We start from the raw sequence: 23,356 nt of genomic DNA, 5'->3' as shown, positions 1-23,356 counted from the left end.
ATTAGGAGAGGAGTTCACAGAGTACTTGAGAAAACTGACACGGGCAGCGCGCGTAATTGCAAAGCAACTAGCCCCCCCCTCTACAAGAGAGGAGGGGAACACAACAGAAACAGAGACAATGCCTGAAAAACCATTACAACTAATGCCTGGTGACCTTATATATGTCCGAAGTTTTGTGCGAAGGTGGAATGCACCACGTTTCCATGGCCCTTATGAGGTAGTGTTTTGCACACCCACAGCAGTAAAGGTAAAGGGCCTACGATACTGGGTGCATTTGACAGACGTACGCAGAGCTTATAGCGCCGCGGAAGGTGAGGTACAGGACGAGGCACAGACAACTGCGGACAATGAAGTTGTGCAGAATGGATGATGGGAATTTTGTGTGCATTAAGTGTTGAACACTGAACACGAATGGCGCACGACATGTGTACTGAAATAAACCTGTGTATATACATATATATATCATTTTTTACAACTTTTGAAGGTTTTTTTGTGGTCCTTTTTGGGTTTTGGAGAAGTTTTCTGTTTTCTCTCTCTCTCTCTCTCTCTCTCGACTTTTCTCTTTATGTATGAAATAATGTACTGATAGTAATATTTGTAAAGTTACCTTGTCTGTGGACATACCCCCTCCTTCACCCACTCCCATACTTTGCCGAAAAAATTTCACAACGTCCTAAATGTTTACATGCTTGTACTTAATGCACTTTTATGTCTCAAACAGGATTTACTATGGCATCGGATGGGCAGCCTGCAACTAATAGATTTGTTAGATTTAGAGAAATGTTAGTAGATAGATTGACATATTCATACGAATGCGGTTTATCAATGTGTGTTATTGTGTTCTTCATCTCAATATTTTGCCTAATGACACATTGGGTCATAGCGTTCATCTCTACTGAGATGAACGAGGGGGGAGGGGGGAGTAACACCACCCTTGCCCCTGGCACGAATTCAATTACAAATATGAATATTAAAGAAGGTGATTTTTTGATCTGGGATGGATCCCGCCTTGTATGGGGTTACTACACTGCACCACCCACTGCTGCCCCGTCACGATCAAAAGATAAAGATATGGAAAATGACACAATGTCCCTACCTGAAATATATAACAGCCCCACTACCCTTCCCGCCCCGATACAAAACAGCGACCTGTTGTTTATTGAGGAAAATGGAAAAGTAATTACAATGACAGAACACAAGTCCCTATATGAAGAATTGGAAAAGGGGGGAGGGAATGAGAAAGGGGGGCCTATTCTTTCACCTATCGAAACTATAAGGTATAGGAGGGGGGAGAGAAGTAGGCGAAGAAGAGAGACAAGCAGGAGGGGGTATGATGAGTATTATGGGTTAGGATTAGACAAGATGGAAGACCCACGACACCCCCACCAAGCAAATAAATGGTATGCAGATATGAGTACAACAGCTAAACAGACAACTAATGAAAGCTGCTATGTCTGTTCGCTCATCCCCCATGCATCAGGTACACCCAAAGTGTTGTTGCCAAGAGAATTGCCCATTGTGGATGCCCAATGTCTCCTTCATCTCACACTGTGTGGAATAAAGAACACCTTTCAAGCACACGATGTCTCTTTCAAAATAATACAGGACAACAAAACGTGCTATTCAAAAGCGTCTGGAGTGGTCTGTCCTAAAGAACCTTTCTTTGCAATACAAGGGACGCTGTTTTCAGAAAACAAATGGAAAGATGAAGAAGTACTGTGCAAAGCGGAAGCACTGAGAGGTGTCCAACCAGACAAGCTGCGATGGATGGAAAAAACGTGCTTACCAATATGGAAAGAACACATCTCTAAACTAACCTGGGTAACAGCGATGGAGAAACCCTTCAAGCTACAAAGTGAAATACAAAACGAACTATGTTTCAAGGGAGAAGGAAAAGTGGCAATGGGAACGAACAAAAACTGTAACAAAACTCTCACCATCCCAGACATGAAAAAAGGAACAGCAGCACTAATGGACACATACTGGGTATGCGGGAATCAGGCTTACTTGCACCTTCCCCAGGCATGGAGTGGCAGCTGCTCAATGGCCACTTTGCATTCGGCCCTAATGGTGATTCCAGAAAGCCACGTCGACAAAAATAAAAAGACGCAAGGAAACATGAACAAGGACGAGACGTATCCCACTGCGGAAGCACACCTCTATGTCCTGTCCTCCGGAGGGAAAGAAGAGGAGCTATCACGGAACAAGCGAGCATCAAACTACATATCGCAAGCGTCATCCGATTTATTGGCACAGATCCCAGACAGGTATCGCCTGTTCAGCTCCGTGGAAACATTTTTTGCCTCACTGGTTTCAAGTGTCCAAGCAAGAGCAAATGCAAAATGGCTTCAGATCACACGGTGGGAACTGATTCAGCTGGCCAATGACACTGAAGAAGGGTTCAACATAATAAAGGTGGAACTACGAGCTCTGCGACTAATGACCATGCAGAACAGGTATGTTCTGGACCTGCTAACAGCAATCGATGGAGGTGTTTGCCGAAAAATAGGAAGTGCGTGCTGCACGTTCGTACCTTCTGAAGACGCAGAAAATGGGTCCCTGTCCCACGTCATTGAAGCAGTCCATAACCTGGGAGAGAAAATGAAGCTGGAAGGTGGGGCTAAAGACAGCTCATGGTTCGACAATATCTTCTCCTGGGTTCCCTCCTGGCTTGGAATGACGATGAAATTATTGATACCAGTTGCGGTGGTCCTCCTCGTGGTGTTCTGCCTGTGCCAGGTGGGCCTTCGATGTTGTGCTAACGCAGTCCCTAACGGTGCGATGATGATGGTGACAATGGGCAACTCTGGTGGTACAATTAAGGCGACACAAGAAGTACATGTACAGACAGGACCAGATAACACTCCCAGATACCAGTTAGTGCCTATGTGCCGTGATAAGTACATAGTAGATAAACTATGGCACACCACTATCAAAGAACCCCGAGATGTGGAACTGGAATGGTATGAGGAGGTCTGGGTAGACTTGGAAGGGACGGGTGACTGTATATATTTAACATGTACCCCAGATGAGTATGCTAGAAGAGGTGAGAACTTGAGGGGGGTATGCAGAGCCTGGATGCCTAGAAAAGGAACACCTGCATGGGATGACGCAGTGATAGAGGAGCAAGAATGTAGAAGATTAGAAGAGCTAAAGAATTCGTTACTTTAGTAACGAAAGGGGGGAAATGTAGGGAAGGACTGGCCGCGAGGCCCTCCTCACCTGCAGCCTTCTCCCCAGGTGAGGACCATGACTCGGTGGCCATCCCCTCATGCCACCCGGGCCCAGGTGGAGGAGGGGTCACCCGCCGACGACATTGCCCACACATATCCGTTCCCTGCATATACCAAAATTCAGTTAGGCCTAGAAGCCATCTTGTTTAGCAAACATGGCGTGAGTTCAGCACACTGTAACGAGGCCCCCACCTTTGGAGGGCCTTTCATGCATCTCTGCCGCCGCAGTAGCCCTGGTAGATCCACTGCGAGCGCGTTCCCATGAGAAAGTCGGATATGAGCTAACCCGAGATGCTAACACTGTAACATTTTTATCCACAATGTAATATTGCACCCTGCATGACCTGGTCCGCGAGGCCGGGGTGACGGGAAAAAAAAGCTGAAGCATCACTATCTGAAGAAAGTAGAAAATAATTCAAGTATTGGTATTAACGAACTACCTCGGTTTAAACAGATCCTGTAAACTGTGAATAAACCATAAAGATGTAACGTTACATGATACCACCCCAGGTCTGGACTAGTGCTGCTACAACCACAGAGAAAGATGTAGACCAAATGTATAGCCTTTATTTACTCATATATGTTTTCTTAATCACCTAAAGCAGCGAGCATCAATTTCTGTAGGCCATAACCTAGAACGACCTCGTGTAACGTTTAATGTACATAAAATAATCACATCATGTAGTAAATATAATGTTAGGTAACGAAAAGGTACTCGGACCGACTGTATTAAAGAAATGTGTAACGAAATGGAAATATATATGTGTGTTTAAATAACATCAAAATAAGGCGGAACATTATAAAAGTTCTGCATTCAAAAGTTAGCAACGCACGAGGAAAAAACCTTTGTGAGTATATGCAAGGCCATTCTCCCTCCCACCCTACCAAGCCTGCCAGATAAGGAAGCTAAGGCCTGTGCCGCGCTCCCTCACCTCCCCCAACCAAGCTGGAGCCGCTTCAGAGAGTCAGAGGCCCCGGTACCGCACCCAAGGCCACAGCCCACCACCTGTGTTATTTACAGCACGGTAATAAACCCACGTTTTGAATCCACTGATCTACCAGCACCCTCTCGTAAAGTCCACAACCCTCCCCCTAGACCACCCCAAGAACGACCCCCATCACTGGGACAAGACACAGAGACCCATTTATATAATAACTTCTAACGCGGCAGACAGGCATGTACCAGTCGGCTCAGGCCCCAGAACTCAGCCCCTCGACCTAAAATACCGGTCAATAGGACACAGGTAAATCTCACCCCAACCGACAATCACCGGACCTCTCAAGAGGTGCATTCCTCATGTGTTGCGTTTATTTTATAAGACAAACTGCCGAGCGATTTATTGATGAACTTAGATGTCGTTTCTTGAATAACTGCAGTGTGCATGGCCTAGGGCAAACGAGTCAGGAAAGGTATTCATCTTTGTCACAGGCTGCCCCAGCATACCAACACCGCTCGGATGACCTCAAGCTGGCCTGCCAGGCCCAACCCAACCCACGAGGCTGACCAGTGACGTCCTCACGCCAAGACCAACCACGCTGCAGCAACACCTATAGTTAGTCGACGCCACCCAATCCCAATTAACTTGTGCCCCCTATAGTGTGTAGGTTCTGATGACGTTTTTTGTATTAGAAATACGCCTGTCTTTGCTATTGTCAGACAGAGCGCTCTCGGAGGTTGCAGAGTTCTTTGCATGCCCTATTCTTTGGATAAACTCCCACTTACGCTCACCCGCACTCTGTCTTGGTCTTATTCCCACTACGGGAGAGTCCCTTATTGTCTCTCATTGCGGGGAGGATCGTGCTGAAATTGGGGGCGCTTCCCTTCAGTGTCACAGTCCAACCGGTACAGGGTGTGGATCTGCTCAGGGGTAGGGTTGAATGGGCTGGGTCTGGTGCGAGGGATTGGTGGCTGCCTACGAGGCACTGGTGGCTGCGCGGGTGGTAATTGCTGAGCCTGTCTCACCCTCCTTCTCCTCCTGCGTCTCCTCTGTGCTGCCTGTTGTTGCTTCTGTAGTTGTTGTTGTTGCTGCTGTAGTTGTTGTTGTTGTTGCTGTTGTTGCTGTAGTTGTAGCAGTATAGGCATGTCCTCCAGTGCCATGATTGCAACTGCTAGTGTTAGCATTTTGGTGTAGGAAGGGTGTGGTGTGTAGGTGTGCTCCTTTTGTACTGGGCCACTCTACATTGCCTACACCTGTGGGCGGGGGGTTGTGGTGTGTAGGTGTGCTCAGTTTATACTGGCACAGCCTCCATTGACTCCACCTGTGGGGATTGTGTGCACCTGTGGCATCTGCTTTGTATCCTTCTTGCTGTTTGTGTGTGGTCTGAGATGCCTGTATGGCCGGCATCGTGCAGGCCGTGATTACCGGCTTTGCGATGCCGGTATTTGCATGTATGTGTGGGTTGGAATTACCCCCTATTACCGGCATGCCGGTATTTGCTCCCTGAAGGGGCGCGTGTACGCGCCTATGCCGCTATTAGCGGCAACGTTGTTTAGTGTGCCGCTAATACCGGTAAACGATGCCGGTATTACCACACCGGCATCGTTTTTGCCTTACCGGCATACCTCGTAATGAGGCCCCTTGTGTTTTCACAGACCGCTTTATCATGGAAAAGTTTTGGATAAGTGGGCCTCATTACACGGAAGGCGGTAATGGTTAACGGCCACCGTTAATGGTAACGGTGACCGTTAACCATTACTGCCTTACTACGAGGTCCCTTAGCGGGTTGGTGCATTAACGCCTGCTTTTTGCAGGCGTTAAAAACCAACCCGCTAAGGGACCTCAGAGCTAATTACGGCACCGCAAAATTGCGGTGCCGTAATTAGCGCCTTCCCCATTCCCATAGAGCCCTATGGGGCAGAAATGGGAATGGGGAAGGGCAATGGCGGAAGGGGGATTTACCGCCCCACCAACCTTGGAATGGGGGGTAAATCCCCTTTCCGCCAAGGCGGTGCCGGTATTTTACCGGGATGAGCCATGGCGCTAATAGCGCCATGGCTCACCGCCTTCCGTGTAATGAGGCCCACTGTCTGACTGATTAATGACAAGTGATATTCTTATCTGTGTCATGGAGTTCAGCTGCTGAAATATCTTTCAGAAGGAGGAGATTCTGGCTGTTGTTGGCTGGTCGTGCTACCACCTTCATCAATCATCACCTATCAGGCAGCGGTATATACAACACTGAACAGGGCCTCATTACGACAAATAGCGCCATGGCTGCTTCCAAAACCGTGTCCGGGTCTGGGTTCCCTGAATGGGGAATTACCGGGCCATTCCGAGTATGGAGGGTCTGGTATTTCCCCATTCAGGGAACCTGGACCCAGACTTTCCCCATTCCCGTTCGAGCCCCCATAGGGCTCAATGGGAATGGGGAGGGAGCTAACAACGGGCCCATTACAAGAGGGCCCGTTGTTAGTTCCCTGGTTCCCTCGCGGGACCCGCTATGGACGTCTGGGTAAACCAGACATCCACATCGGGTCCCGCAAGGGAACCTCGTAGTAGTGAGGAATGCGTTTAACGGCGCCGGCACCATTACCGGCGCCGCTAAACGCATTCCGCACAGATAAGGCGCTTTTTTCTGAAGGCAAAAAACACCCAAAGAGTATTCAGCTACATATGCTACACTAGCAACCCTGGGCTACCACCAAAAACATCAACAACATGTAGTATCTTTTCATATTTCTCCTAGATGCGAAAGAGCCAATAGGGGATATTTGACACAAACATTCATTGTAACAAGCACTATCAGCTCACCACACTGCCTCATAGAAAACTCCACAAAGCTTCTGATTAGTGGGTGCAGGGCTCATCAGCCCGTCTCTGCCCATCTGTATGGTGGTACTTCATGTGGAAACTGCTGAACCCCACAGTCCCTCACTCTGTGTCCTACTGATTCTATAATTCCAGCAAGACTCAGGTCAGCCGAGGTGGTGAAGGGTAATTGGCTAATATAACAAAAGACACGGGAGCTCTTCCTGGTTAGCTGCTGGGCTCCCTGTACAAGAATTAGGCAAAGTTATTACAAAGCACTTTTAAATCTTCACCTTTCTCTCATCCCTCACAGAAGTACCTGTGTATCCTCTGCCAATGCCAAGAGGATTTAATGCAACTTCAGTTGCACTGTATGAACACTGTACGCCTGGTACTCATCTTATCGAAACACTTTCTTGTATACTTGTGTCCAACCTTGAAAATGGAAAGTCTTATTTGTTAAAGACTTTCATTTGCAAAAATCATAACCTTGCTTTTCTTCTTGAAATCTGTTTTCTTATCTCAGCAAACTTTAGTGCAATCTTGTATCCTTACTCACTCCTTTAACCTCAACCTTCATTAATTGAGCTGCTTTTGATAAGTGGCTTTAAACTTTGAATTTAGCAATGCTAATCTGTACTTTTCTTTTGTAGAACTACAGAGAAATATCTAAGAAAAAACTACAACTCCCTAATGTCAAAGAAAATGACTTCCAGAGTCTTCTGAAGAGCAACCAGCTCCAAAGTGACTATGACGCTTCTAATTCATGGAGTTATTCACTTCGTGGGATTCCGTATTATCTTCTGCCTAAGGTAAGTAAGTGTAAAACTTGAATATTTACTATCTATTCTAAATGTAGGCCTTGTTCGCGCGAGCCGTAAATTCCAATGCTATCTAGTGGCGAGCGCGTGCTCCTGCAGTTTACTTTAGTTTAATTTAATAATACATGTATTTCACCGGCAACCAGTTAAAGACTTCCCAGCACATATCTGAATGCGTCTTTTCTTTTCAAGGCAAGAGCGAGTGCGGAAAAAATTGTTAAATTTGCCTGCTCACAATTTATTTAAATCTAGAAATAATTGTACTGCTTCTCTCATACAAGGCTCTTCTCTCTCTCACAAAATTCGCTTCAGTTATACATTACAATAAAATGTTCGAAGGTAAGGAAGATCAGAACATCAGTCTCTTGTCAGTAATGCAGTCAAAGAAGCAAATTAAAAATATTTAAAAAACATTAAGCTAGCTCTCCAATTGCAGTGCTTCCACCAGTAAAAAGTTGTTGCAGCTGTTCTTCTACGATTTTCAACTTCTGGCCTGATCACTTTTCAAAGATAGGCCTCATAGGAGCAAACTTAAAACATGACTGGTTCTTGTGCTAATTCTGATGGAAGGCAGTTGGAAAGAGAGTTCACCTCCAACCTGTCCTTAACATTCCATTGTGGAACGTTACTGAGGGCAAACTTCATCTTACCCTGGGTTAATGCCCAATCCTCCATCTTGTGAACAGACTGCTGCAGATCTCTGGATTAAATGGTTAAGGAACTTGGTCTGCATTTTCTTTTGCTCCCAACCCCCTGAAACTGTCTTGGCACAATTAAGCCTGTGTGTCCTCACTCCCAGCCTAGTTCTTGTAACCCGCCTTCCTAGTGGCCTGAAAGTAACCCCACCAAAAGGACCTGACCCAGGGCCTGACTTCAAAGGAAACCTCTTATGAAATCTAGTCACTAAAAACGGAGCATGCACATCCTCTGCAGATTCTGATTATCTCTCTTCAGGACCAAATCCCTTCCAGCCAATCAAATACTGCAACTTATCCCTACTGTGACAAGAATCAAGAATGTTTTGAACTTCATACTCCTCTCCTTCTGAATCAATTATCTGAGGAACAGGTGGAACAGTCAGGCGAGTATCTTTCTCTACTGCTTTAATGAGACTTACATGAAAGATGTAATGTATTTTTAGGCTACCAGGCAATATTAGTTTTACCGATACCGGTCTTAGAATCTTCTCAACCTCAAATGGCCCTATGAATCTTGGACTGAACTTGTTTTTATCTTTGAGTTTCACATTTTGAGTTCATAACCACACCTTGCCCCCAATCTTATACTCTGTGCTGTTCTGCCGAAGACGATCTGCTCCATAAAGCCGATCTAGCCTGTTCCAAATTTGTCCTCATGATGTGCAATCTTTCTTCTACTTCTAGGCAAGAGACTTTGTTGATAGGCTCACTTCATAGAAATCGAGGGTGAAAACCTTGGTTACAGATGAAAGGTGACATTTTAATTGAATCCTTAGTTGCATTATTGTAGCAGAACTCTTCCAACTACAACAGATCATCCCAACTGTCATTGGATGGAAGGTAACACCGCAGACATTTTTCAAGCTCCTGACTGACTCTTTCTGTGAGTCCATTGGTCTGAGGGTGATATGCAAAAGATAAACTGACTTCCATTCCTGAGTTCCTTGCAAAAAGCTGCCCAAAACTTTGATACAAATTGTGAAACACGATCCGAAATTATACAAGTTGGCAGCCTGTGCTATTTCACAATCTCCTGCAAAAATGATCTTGCCAAACTGGATGCTGATGCCTTTCCTTTCAATGGAATGAAATGCCTAGCCTTAGACAAATGATCCACGACAACTAGAATTAAAGTGCACCCTTGATCTGGTGGTAAATGAAGAATAAAATCGAGTGATATCGTAGGCCAAGCCTGAGGTACCGGTAAGGGATGTAAAAAGCCTTCAGGTTTATCATGATGTCCTTTAGCATGAGCACAACTTCACACATCTTTACGAAATTCAAGCTCCAACATTTTCCTATAACCTGGGTATCCAGACAGGCAGGTTTCATTGCATTCTCTCTCAACTCCTCACTCGGCAGGAAAAGGCAATCATCTACCTTGGATAATCCTTCCTGGATGCTTCGGGACAGATCTTCCCTAACACAAACTTGCATCTGTTCCTGATTCATTAGTTCTTTTACCTTAGCTCCGAAATCTGACTTTTCTCTCAAGGTGGCACAGGAAAAATTGTCTTCTGAAATTAAAGGGGCAGATTTATCCTCCAACAGCTTCAAACTCTCCAGGAATTGGCATGAAAGTGCATCAGCCTTTCCGTTTTGTCTTCCTGGTTTAAAAGTTATAATAAAATCAAATTCTGAGAAGAATAAAGACCACCGCAGTTGTCTCAGGGTAATTGTCTTTTCTGACTTAAAAAACAAAAGATTCTGATGATCAGTTAGAACTGTTACAGTATGTCCTGCTCCTAAGAGATAGTTTCTCCATTCTTGGAATGCTGCCTTAATGGCCAATAACTCTTGATGTGTAATAGGGTAGTTTATCTCAGCTGGAGCCAACTCCTTAGAGAAATATGCTACTGGATGTAGCTGGCCTGTCTCCTTATTTCGCTGAGACAATACTGCTCCTAAAGCCAAATTTGAAGCATCAACCTCCACGAAATAAGGTTGACCTGGGGCGGGATGAATCAGAAGAGGTCCTGAGACAAAACTCTTCTTCAATTCTTGAAATGCCTGATCTGCCTCCGCCGACCAAAGAAACTTAACCTCCTTTTTGAGTAACCGTGAGATTAGTGCAACTTTCAAGGAAAAATCCTTAATGAATGGCCGGTAAAAATTGCCAAAGCCGAGAAAACTTTGAACTTCTTTGACACAGGTAGGAAAAGGCCGGTTTTCTACGGCATAAACCTTTTGAATATTCATTTCTAACCCTCGAGGCAAGATCACAAAACCCAGGAATTCAACTAACTCTGTATGGAACTGTGATTTTTTTTCCAATTTAGCAAATAGATTGTGTTCAAACAGCATCTGTAAAGCCTTTTTAACATGTTCCTGGATGCGGAAACTCATCAATAGAGTAGATTAAAATGTCATCAATGTAAACTACTACGAAGACATCCAAATATTATCTCAATACCTCATTTATAATTAACTGAAAGGCTGCGGGTGCATTGCACAATCCAAATGGCATCACCAAATTTTCAAACAGCCAAAATGTTGTATTGAATGCTGTCTTCCATTCGTCTCGTTCTCGCACTCTAATAAGATGGTACGACCAACTTGGTGAAAATCTTCGAGCCCTGAATTTGATCGAGCATCACTGAGATCAAAGAGGATAGTGCCAACCTGTCCTTAACATTCCATTGTGGTAGTTACTGATGGGAAACTCCATCTTGCCCTTGGTTAATGCCCAATCCTCCATCTTGTGAGCTACTGCTACAGATCTCTGAATTAAATGGTTAAGGAACCTGGTATGCATTTTCTTTCGCTCACAAACCCCTGAAACTGTCTGTGCACAATTAAGCGTGCGTGTCCTCACTCCAGCCTAATTCTTGTACCCCGCCTTCCTAGAACCCTGACAATATTGAATGTAATGCAAACTAATGTTTTCAGGTGAGTGTGATGTATTATTAAATGCACCTTGGGAGATGTCTGCAGGAATAGTCTGAATGAACTGTGTACACAAACTAAGTAGAACACATCAATAGTAGAAGCACATTTGAAAAATTACAGGAACCCCTCTACCTTCTAACGAACGTGGACATGTAACCGCGTCTCTGGGACTGGTCAGTGAGGGACCTTCTGCATCAAGTTGTAGGGGAATGTTGGTCATAGCAGCTCTTGATGTGACTTCACAGTGCTAATTTACACAATTGTTCCAAAACAGACATCAATAAAGACTCAATGAGGGCAATCAATATGTGAGTTGTGACGATTTAGACTGTGAAAAATATACTGAAATAAGGAGAATGAGTACAGGACGATGTAGGGAGGAGGGGAATGTTCTGTGGATGGAAATAATTGGTGGGAATGGGAAATCACACAGGGGGAAACTAACCAGTAGCTTTGCAACAGACATATGTAGGATACATTATACATAGTAGTAATAACATGAAGTAGTGCTGTGTCTAAGAAGTATGCTTGAATCCTTGCAGACTGTGTTTTGAAGACACAGAACAAGGCCTTGTCCCTTACTTGACCATCACATTCTGATTCCCAGGCGCAACAAGGAACAAACTCATACACCCACATCAGTTAGGTCTTTCAAAAAATTAGGCAGGAATGGGTGCAGCTGAATAGGCGAAGGACTGTGGCCCAGTACCAAGGTCGTATTCCTGAGAGCGAAGGCAGAGGTCTCGGATGTAAAAACACAAACCAAGATTTAAGGCACTAGCACCCCCCAGAACAACGATCATTCCATTTGAACTACCAGATGTGCAGGCAAATGGGCACTAAATCCTTGTCAAACTGGATTGATTAGTGGGACACTAGGTTTACACTCGTGGAGGAGAAATGATAAAGGGGAACACAGAGAACACGATCCATGATCTGTGGCAGGGCGAGCTAAAAATGATGCCCATACATTGGGGTGGGGAGGGCATGGTAGGGGCACCAGCATGTCTGGGATGAGAAACAGGCTGCTTTGTTTGCAAGGACCAGGCTGACCTCGAAATTGCCTGAGTTCATGTTGATAACCAGGTGCATGTCACATGGTTAGGATCGAAGGTAGGGTTGTTCCAGTTGAACTTCACCAACTACTTTGCAGTATTCCAAGCTGAATGAGAACGTTACCCATGTGTGGTGAAAATGGACGAGAAGACAACAGAACCAATTGGAGAATGGGCTATATGTAACCATTAGCATGTATATAGATGGCAGCCAATGAGTGTGGGGGATTAACACTGTATAGTGTGTCATGAGTGATGATTTTTATGTTTATAACCTGAAACATGTGCAAGGGTTGGCAGAGAGCTCTATGGCAGTGGATTCATAATACACTGTTCCCGTTTCCTTTTGTATACAAGATAAAAGCTCTTGTCTCAAAAAAGGGTGCACCTAGCCATTTCCCGTAGTTGGTTGTATTTTCTTGGTCTGATCACTGAGCAGTCTCCATGAGAACAATGTTGTGCTTTTTAGCCTTTATCCCTGGATCTCTCCCCTGTGTTAGATAGTGAAGAGCCTCTAAGTGTCTTTGTATATTGCGCACATGGGGTAATTTCTCATACTCTACATTTTTGGATGACATATTTACCAATGCACAGACAATTTCCTTAATAAGAATAATCTGCAAGTCAGTGTGCGTGAACGCTGAATTTAGGAAGGGTTCTCTGTGAAAACAGTATGGTCTAAGACAAGCACAATGTTTAGACTTGGTGTTCCCAAGCTAGGGCTACTGTTATTAGCAGGGTTGTTGCATGATTTCTCGATTGACAAAGAATGTGGTGGAGTTGTGTGATAAAATGGTGATGGTGATAGTGCGTGACAAGGTAGTTAGGATGCTGTGGCTTATCATCTTCTTTGCTTGAATGATCTTGGATTCTAAAGCCCCTACTGTGTTTTGTAATGCATGTCTATGGAGTTATTGATGTTCTTACACATTGGGTCATTTAAATTCAGGGGAATTACAGAGACTTTCTTGGCCAGTTAGAGGAAGGGTTAAGTTGCCACTAAGAATTAGAGGATATGTGGGAGAGGTTCTCTCTTATCTTTAAAATAAAGTAAGTCATATCGAGGAGCCCATAGAACAAGTCCTTGCATCAACCTTCACATTTTCCAAGCTCCCCAACAGATTCACTGTAATCATTCCAGCCTGCATCAAAAATTGCACACTCACTGAAAGACTGCAGGGCACATATCATCCAGTCATATGTGCACTCATACACAAAGTATTAACATTCCTAAACTGCTTAAACAGAAAACTCCTCATTGAACACAATGGTTTTGGAGCATTTCCCTCTACTGAACTGCCTGGGAACGAAATTTGAAGAAGCTGTGGCAACATACATTGCAATTCCAAACAAATTACCATTTAATATTGGCACAGACATTTTGATACACATGTTGACCAGGAATTACCAAACAGGGCCACTTCAATGGGTGAGCATGGGAAAATAATTCTGAGAGACAGTCAATTGCAAGCTTTTAATATGTAGTTAAAATCAATACTCCATGCTAAGGGGGAATTGACCAATTCTGGGGTACTGGGATGGTTTTGATAGAGTTATTTTCTATCTACCATGAGCAATTCGATTTGAACTTTTTAAATACTGCTGACTGTTTGATCTCCTCTCTGTTAAATCATGGTGGACATGAAACCCTGCCACCAATGAAGAGGTTCAGTGAGTCAAATGATTGAGGTTTGAGATCTAGCAGAGTTGATATTCGACAAAAGAAGTAGGCCAATGACAAACCTTTGAATAAATCATATACTGCACCAGATATACAATAGATACACTTTGTGTTGCCATCTTTGCCCGATGCATTACAAAAGCAACAAGCTTTAATTGAAGACCATATAGGCATAATAATGGATGGAGATTCAAAATGTAACACAATGTTGAATCCAAGAGAGGACGTACTAAAGAGGAATGTGCTGCAACAAAGCTTTTAAAAGATGTAAACGTACCACTTTGCAGACTCATGATGTATACAAATGATAGAGGTCGAGTCGTGCTGGGACACGCATGCAAGAGATTGTCTGGCCACTAAGAAATCATGTAGGGAGTCTGATGAGATCATCCAGCTGCCTGATGAATAATGGCAACACTATAAGCTGAGATAGAAGAGCTGACATGTTTGCTCATGGGGAGATTGAGACACCACTATTAATAATAACATGTTTTATATAAAGCTTAATGCTGAATTCATACTGCTTTTGGATGCTCTAATAATAGTTGTTATTATTATCCAGTTTAATGTCCCTCAATGTATTGACCTCTGAAAATATTAAAGGCTGGGTGGACCCTGCCAGACTCAACGTGGTGGAGTGTTGGCTGGCCTGATGTCAGAGACAAGTGCTTGCCTTGTTAAGCTATTTACACAGACAACTATATCATAGGTAGCCCTTCTTGGTCACAAGGCACATGATATTACGTTTTTATCTGCAAATGCCTTGATTCCTTTCTCCCTCACCCTTCTTGTCCCTTCCTCAATCTGTCAGTGGTCAGAAGTAGATTGCGCTCTCATGACTTCAGAGTGGAAGCAAAATAAAAGCAAATTATGGGGTAAGGTGTGGTGCAGGGAAATGAAGCAGGGAAATGAGGAACATCCAGCATCTAGAGGCAGGAGGCAAGTATTATGCTTATCAGTCTTTATTGCTGCAATATCAGCATGTCAAATAAAACATCTGAACATTAAACTGAGCATTTGTGGTTTTTACTCTAGTACTGTATATTGAGGAAAAAGTCAAATCAAAGTTTAAGGTCTAAAGCCCAAACATTCCTTCTAGACTATGAGCCCCATGATCCTTCGGGCTCTGGTAGTCCCGGGCTCCTTCTATCCACCTATCAGGAGCCTCTATGAGGTATAAGAGTCCATGTTCCCAGGTCCCTTCCTCTTTTTTTTGCTGCTTCGAGATAGGTAACACCTATATTGTTGTCTATTTGTTGAAGATTACGTGTGATCCTGTCAGGAAGTGGCATTTAATGTGCTCTTTTAACATTATCTACAGTTAAACCTTAGGGGTTTTCATAGTATGAGGTGCATTGAGAGGGGCACATTGCCATGACAGAGATCGCGCTGCGAGCGTTTCAATTATTATTGCAGTGTCACAGTTTGTTGCACGCGCGTAATTAAGTATATTCTTTGCTGCGTTGCTTTAGAATTATAGAGGAGTCGGGCCGGAGCCGCGAGAGAACACGCTGGCATTAGGCGACTGGCCCCGCTCCTCATAAGGCAGTATAACGCACCGTCAGAACCGGCGTGCACTAGGACCCGGGGGAGCAGGAAGCTTCTAAGCTTCCCGGCATCCCCCGGGACTCTCATAGCTCATATGCACTACGGATTGTGGCGGTAGAGCACGATACACGGAGATAGAGGTCTCTGAATACTTTGTGAAGAAAACAAAAATATATATATAACATTCATTAATCATTAACCGCGTGCTGAAAGGAAGGCACAGAGCACTGCCAGCAGCAGCACTCTGTTCAAAGCCATTCATACAGCTGACAGTACAGAAGTTGGCCTTGCCAACCACTGATATTCATGGCTCAATATAACCCTCAGCAGGGGTCCCAGTCCACAAACCCGGAATGGAGTGAGGAGGAATGGGAAGAGGAACCCATGCCATAGGAAACTGAGTTATCTCCCAGTTTTAAAAAAGTGTTGGAGGAATCTTTATCTCAAGCTGTCTCTCAGAGACTGGACGTGCTGGAGGCCTTGATGGCAGAGCAAAGAGACCAGCTGGCCCCCAGAAATAGACAGGCCCTCAGTCCTGGAGAAGGTACGTCAGCTGGACACCCCCAGGGGTGTGAGGCTAAGAAGAGGACAGACTCTTTGACCCACCCGGGCAAGGTAGAGAGGGCTAACACTGACCCTCAGAGAGAGGACGATCCTATCGCCAGACTAAAGAAAGCCTTCCTGGCAAAGACAGCGGAATGCCATAACAGACCTCCTACCCCAGGGGTGAATAATTCAGGGGACTTGGATAAGGGCTATTCGCTCGATGTTGAAGGGGGGAGGAAGAAGACACCCCGAAAGAACACCCCGAGGAGGGTGCCGCTCCCGAGGAAGAGGATAATACAGTGGACATGTTTGACCCACAGGCTATTAGAAACCCCAAATACTCTGAATGGGTGCCTTCGCCTAGGGTCGCGCTTTACATGGCGCAACACATATGAAAGTGTCCACAACCAGAGTTACCAGGCAAGTTGGCAGAGACACCAGACCTGGATCCTAAAATGGTGACCTTTGTGACCAAAGCGGCGAGGGACATCAGGAAGGGCGTAGACCGTGCCAGGAGGGGATTTCAGGACAAAGTCTTGGATCTGGCTGGGCCATTGGCAAAAATAATGGACTTGGCAGAAAAGGCAAAGGACACAGGAACGCCAGTGGATGCGCAAGCACTGGGCAACTGGGCACAACCTGCAGTGTGTCTACTTGGCAAAGCCAACTGCGCCCTATGCTCTGAGAGGAGGAGAGTGGTGCTACTAAGGATTAAGGGGAATCTCAGCGACCTGGCCTCCTACGAAGTGGGAGAAGGCGCCAAAGGGCTCCTCTCCGGAGACCTTTTGCGAAAGAAATGTCGCAGTTTGTCGGGCTTACTCGGCATTTGAAAAAGCTGAAAGCTCAATCAGGAAAATATTTCCAGGGTGAGTATTTGCCGGGACCGGACGGCAGCGGGGTCGTGCGTCTGGTCTCTACAACTTTCAGCGCAGACCCCAGGAGCCACGAGCCCAATACTGGAAGGAAGGCAGCAAGATACCTTCTCACCGGCCAGAACAAGATACCCAAGAGGTCGTAGAGGGAGCGGTTCCTACCAGCAACCAAGCGCCTCTGGCGGTGAGTATAGCATGCGAGCGAGTAGGAGGGAGAACCCTCCGCTTTTTTGAATGAATGGCAAGCTTTTTCCAGCGACGCTTGGGTACTACAGGCGGTAGCAGGCTCCACTTAGAATTTGTGGACGATCCAGTACAAAGAATAGAACCCCACCCTATCCACATGCGGCAAGAAGAAGCAGACCTTTTGCTAGCGAACTGCTATAACTGGTGAACTAGAACTTGATAGAGCCCGATGCTCAAGGGGGAGCGGGATTCCTCAGCAATATGTTCCTGGTACACAGGGGAGACAAGATCATGCCAGTCATAAATCTAAAGAGTCTGAACGAATGGCTTGCATACAATCCCTTCAAGATGAAGGGCATTCATCTCCTTCGAGACCTCTTGCATATCGCGGACTCGTTAGCTTGGCTAGATCTCAAGGATGTCTATCTCACAGTACCAATAGTGACAGCATATCACAGATATCTTCACTTCTGGTGGAACTGAGAGATATGGTGCTTCACGTGTCTTCCATTCGGCCTGGCGTCCGTGCCCTGGGCCTCTACCAAGCTGATGAGGCCCGTAGCAGCGGCAATAAGAAAGAGGGGAATACGGATTATCATCTATTTAGATGACATTCTCGTCATAAGCTCAGACAAGATGACACTCAGCAGGATGTTAGCGACAGCATATCACAGATATCTTCACTTCCGGTGGAACTGAGAGATATGGTGCTTCACGTGTCTCCCATTCGGCCAGGCGTCCGTGCCCTGGGCCTTTACCAAGCTGATGAGGCCCGTAGCAGTGGCAATAAGAGAGAGGGGAATACGAATTATCATCTATTTAGATGACATTCTCGTCATAAGCTCAGACAAGATGATGCTCAGCAGGGATGTGCGTTGGGTTTTCAACCAATTATCTTCGCTGGGATTCCTAGTCAACCTAGACAAATCCCAGCTTCAACCAGTTCAGAGGATAGAGTTCCTGGGGTTCACTATAGACACGGTGAAGGCGACCCTCGAACTTCTAGGACACAAGGTGAAAGCGATCAAGAAAGGACTCAGAGTAGTCATGGTGAAGAACATTATTTCTCTTCGGAGTCTGGCCAGGATAGTGGGACTGCTTGCAGCCACTATTCAAGCGTTATTTCCTGGCCCTCTTTATTACCGAGCTCTCCAGAGGCTCAAGATCAGGCACTTGCAAGGGGGCGTTGGTTACCATCAATTAGTGATCCTAGACCACGAAGCGTTCAAAGAGCTACATTGATGGCAGCAGAACATGGAGGCCTGGAACGGCCGAGCAGTCTTCGGCGATGTCCCAAACTTAGTGATAGAGTCGGACGCAAGCAGGTAAGGCTGGGGAGCCAGATGCAAACAGGCAGAGACAGGAGGGAAATGGTCCGTAGAAGAGTTGAACTTACATATAAACTGTATGGAACTCCTAGAAGTTTCATTCGCAGTGCGGGCCTTTACCAAGGACATAGTAAAGTGTTGTGTCTTGCTGAAGATGGACAACATCGCAGCAATACGCTACATAAACAAGCTAGGGGGGACCAGATCCAGAATGCTAGCCGAGCTGGCGAAGGATTTCTGGCATTATTGCCTTCAGCACCAGATTGCAGTGGCGGCAGAGTATCTCCCAGGGACACAGAACAGTGTAGCAGACTGGAATTCACAGTATCTTGTAGACACCAGCAATTGGAAGCTACATCCCCTAATATTCAAGCGATTACAAGACATATGGGGTCCATTGGACACCGATCTGTTTGCATCCAGCCTGAACACGCAGATGCCCAAATACTTCAGCTGGAGGATAGACCAGAGAGCAGCGGGTACAGATGCCTTTCAACATTGTGGCATGGAGCAGTGCACTATGCCTTCCTTCCGTTCATCATGCTCATAAGAGTCCTGGCGAAAGCCCGGAGAGAAGGAGTGGAGCTCATGATAGTGCTGCCATTTTGGAAATCCCAAGCGTGGCTTCCAGTAGCAATGGAATAGTCTTCCGATTTTCCGGGGATAGTTACGCATCGGCGGGACCTTCTTCTCGGACCGACCGGCCAGCCTCACCCACTAATAGTAGCGGGCACCCTGCACTTAATAGCCAGTAGGGTTTCTGGAAGCGTTGGGACCTGCCAGGTATTGCGCGACTCGCTGCAGACTGTATTAGAGATTCTTGGGCGCCTACCACCATTAGGAGCTGTGGCGCTGCATGGGACTGTTGGACCCAGTGGTGCACAGAGCGTGGTCTGGATTCCATTTCAGCCCTTCTAGTGCATGTTCTAAATTTCTTAGCGACAAGCTTTCAAGAGGGCTGCACGCACAGGACAATAGGAGTCTACAGATCTGCGATATCAGCAGGCCACAACAGGGTAGAAGGAAATCCTGTGGGGGAACAGCCAGAAGTCATACGACTGCTCAAGGGAATGAAGTTGAAGAGAGCCCCAGAACGTAAGTATTCAGTCTTATGGGGCATCAGACAGACGTATTTCACCTATTTCTCAGGTGGCCGGAGAATGATAGCCTTTCTCGTTCACAACTCTCAAGAAAACTTGTTATATTGTTATGCCTAGCAGCCTGCCGAAGAGTGTCAGACATTAAGGCCTTGGAAAAAGACAGGAAAATATTCTATCCGGAGGGCGTGGCTTTTAACATTGCAAAAAGAACGAAAAGCGATTTGAAAATCATTTCATACCCATACTTCACTGATAATAAGAAAATAGGCGTAGTACAATGCATTAAAGATTAGGAGGAAGTGACTGCGCATCTTAGACCACAAGGCGTAACTCAGCTACTTATAGTGCGTAGGAAGTCTAATCATGCCGTAGCCACAGCGACCATTGCTAGGTGGGTGAGAGAGATGATGTAATGGGCGGGGATAGACCTGTCCTGGTTTGGCGTGCATTCTGCTAGAGGGGCAATGGCTTCTAGATCGTTTACTGCGGGAGACTCATTACAAGATATAATGAAGTCAGCAGATTGGTCTTCTGAGTCAACCTTTAAGACATTTTATTTTAAACCTGTATATGACATATCTAATAGAGTGGTGGCGAGCTTTGAACAAGCATAATGCTCGTCTCCTGTCTTGCCATAGAATGAAGACTTCCCACGCTAATAGCGCAGGGAAAGTCTTGATTCTATTAAAGACATGGAGGCGAGCATTATATCCCACACAGAAACATATAAGTCTGTACTTAACATGTGGAACTATGCTATGTGAAAGCTTTAGCATTCCCACCCTCATGGTTGCTTCTCTATTTATCACAACCAGAAAACAGCATAAGACATCTTCAAGATTGGAAGGTTAATCTACAGGAGTGCAAGGGTCCAGTTGGACCAGAGCATCTAGCGCCAAGGAATCCGTTGAAAGATTTGCTTGTTGAGAGGATTGACTTCAAGAACAGAGTTGGACGTTCTGGTTATAAGTTCATTGTTTAATAAGGGAAGAGGAAGGGACCTGGGAACATGGACTCTTATACCTCATAGTGGCTCCTGATAGGTGGATAGAAGAAGCCCGGGACTACCAGGGCCCGAAGGATCATGGGGCTCGTAGTCTAGAAGTAATGTTTGGGCTTTAGACCTTAAACTTTGATTTTACTTTTTCCTCAAGATACAGTACTGGAGTAAAAACCACAAATGCTCAGTTTAATGTTCAAATGTTTTATTTGAAATGCTGATGTTGCAGCAATAAAGAAAGATACACATAATGCTGACCTCTGTGTCTTTAATGGAATCAAGACTTTCCCTGTGCTATTAGCATGGGCAATCTTCATTGGGTAACATAAATGTAAGCACTATGATTTGTGTCATGTAGGCAATTTCTTTTGAATCGATCAACACAAATATATGAAATATGAAACATAAGTTTTGTATTTTCTGATCTAGCAAAATCTCCTAAAAGTATAAAATAGTTATTATCAGAATTGTGATATTTTGTAAAACCAGTGCATGGAAACAGCGTTCCAACTTTGTAAATGGGCTTTGCAATGCACAAGACAAATCAAATGCATTTTTTCTCAATGTTTAAAGGGCTTATTTAAGCCCTTTAAACATTGACAAAAAATGCATTTGATTTGCAGAAGTTCAACCCGTACAATTAGATCAGATGAAGTGTGCATGGTTTCTAGGGAGAGATTCAGGTATTCACATTGTGGAGAGATCTGCAGATGACTTTACATTGGCTTTTGTAACGTGGATCATGCTTATTGTACCTGAAATTTGCTATGGCATTTATAGTCCCAGATGATAATGCTTCTCTCTGTCACAGCAATAACACGTTTTAGTTGGTGAAGGAAATCACATCCTGTAATCCATGAATCTTCCTAAAAAAGTAAAACACGTTTTTAGTTTCCAAGTTAGGCAACACAATTTACAATTCTTGGGTTTCTGAGCACCTATGCAGCAGCTCCTGTGACCTATGCAGCCCCTGTGAAATACAAGTGGTAAGAACGGTACATCTGCAGCAAAGGGGCACTGGTCTGTGGACGCCCAGACCATGAGAGGCTGTCACACCGTAGTGTGCCAATATGGACAATCTGACACTGCAGTCAGACAAGACCAGCCCTAAGAAAAAAGAGAATCTGGTATCTAAATTGGAAGATTCCCCTGTCCAATGCACACCTTTTTACTGGAATAACCAGTCAGTATTTCAAGATATGAGTTTGAACATGTCAAATATAAAATCAATATCCATTGAGTAAAAACCTTTTTTTTTTATTTAAAATGATATAGTTTGTATATAAACATTTCATTTATAGACCCATCGAAATAATTCTACTCTCTTCTCTCAATGATCACACAAGCAAAAACAAAACAAACCAAAACAGACAGCAAAAAAAAAGATCTCCTGACTAAACATATGAGAAGACCCCCATAATACATAAAAATCATCAGTCTGTAATTTGTCAAGTTCTAGCATGTTGGCAAGAAATTGTGTAATCGTAAAAATTGAGTTTTTATCTTGGCCGCTCAACATCCTCCCCCATCTATTTTCAGCCTCAAGTTTATCCTCCCCCATCTAGTTTCAGCCTCAAGTTGTTGTTTAAAAACCTTTCAAATGTACAAAGAAATACTAAATTCAATTTAAATCAATCTTTTTATCAATTCAAATGAAGATTAGTGAGATCGACATGTTTCAGGAACAAATTTACTTTCATCAGAAGTCTCATTAATCTGTTAAATAATATGCATAATTTGATATACCATATATAAAATAAAACGCAATTAGAATCTTAGAAAATAGCCTGTGAATGTATATATGTATTTATGATCCAATACGATCAGAGTAAAAAATATGTATACTTTCAAAGACAACATAAATTACACATTTGAAATCATTGAAATCATTAGGTTCCACGTCTATAGGAAGATGTTTATCTACGAAGGACATGTAATGAATATAACATGGCCTGGATCTAATTGCACAAGAACACAAGAACATGTGTTCGATCAGTACAGAAATGGGGAACCTCATGGAAATTCCAAAAATATCTTTTTGACTATTAAGAGGTAATGAAGGAAATACCTGTTTTATTGCAGAAATGAATAAATAAAGAAGGCTAATGTTGCAGGAAAAAAGAAGGTACTATCAATCAAATGATATTACTCGGGAAAATATATTGCCAAAAAAATACACAATTTTATTAGTGAGTTGTATCCTACTTCTATTTGTGGACAAACATATTTGACAGATCTTGATCCTGGCATATATTTGCATGGGCATAACAAATTCAAGCTCGTGGTGAACAAATCCGTTTCTTGCTGAATTAGTAATGAAGGTTTAAAAAAATGACAAGTAATGAGCAAAAGTAAAACATCTAAAGAAATGCATCTCCAACTGTGTCCAAAGCTAAACATAATATTGCGAGGAAAATTAAGTACAAAACCAGCAAGAGCGCCCGGATTAATTTCATGTGTCGGCAGCGTTCAAACAACCCCATCAGCACAGTGTGATGCACCATTTAAGTACTCCACAACTCCACGCTGAGCATAAGATGCCATTATCCCACACTCTTCTCCATACACATCACATTTAGACAGCCAAATCCTTGGACTGCATACCTTGACATGACAGGGATTTTAATGATTTTATATTAGACTGTAAAAA

General features: G+C 44.3%; 1 protein-coding gene across 1 annotated transcript in view; it reads right to left on the bottom strand.

Annotated features, from left to right (window-relative positions):
• Positions 1-23,356, bottom strand: part of WDR64 (WD repeat domain 64) — a 1,979,698-nt gene that overhangs the window by 1,654,041 nt on the left and 302,301 nt on the right. Inside the window, exon 6 of the mRNA XM_069607651.1 lies at positions 21,462-21,572. Coding sequence (XP_069463752.1) covers positions 21,462-21,572 — 111 coding nt within the window. The remainder of the gene's footprint in view (positions 1-21,461; positions 21,573-23,356) is intronic.

Source organism: Ambystoma mexicanum, chromosome 4q (assembly GCF_040938575.1).
Source record: "Ambystoma mexicanum isolate Mex_15411 chromosome 4q, UKY_AmexF1_1, whole genome shotgun sequence".
Taxonomy (NCBI): Eukaryota; Metazoa; Chordata; class Amphibia; order Caudata; family Ambystomatidae; genus Ambystoma; species Ambystoma mexicanum.
The sequence above is the reverse complement of the archived record's forward strand: the minus strand, read 5'-3'. Positions and strand labels throughout refer to the sequence as shown.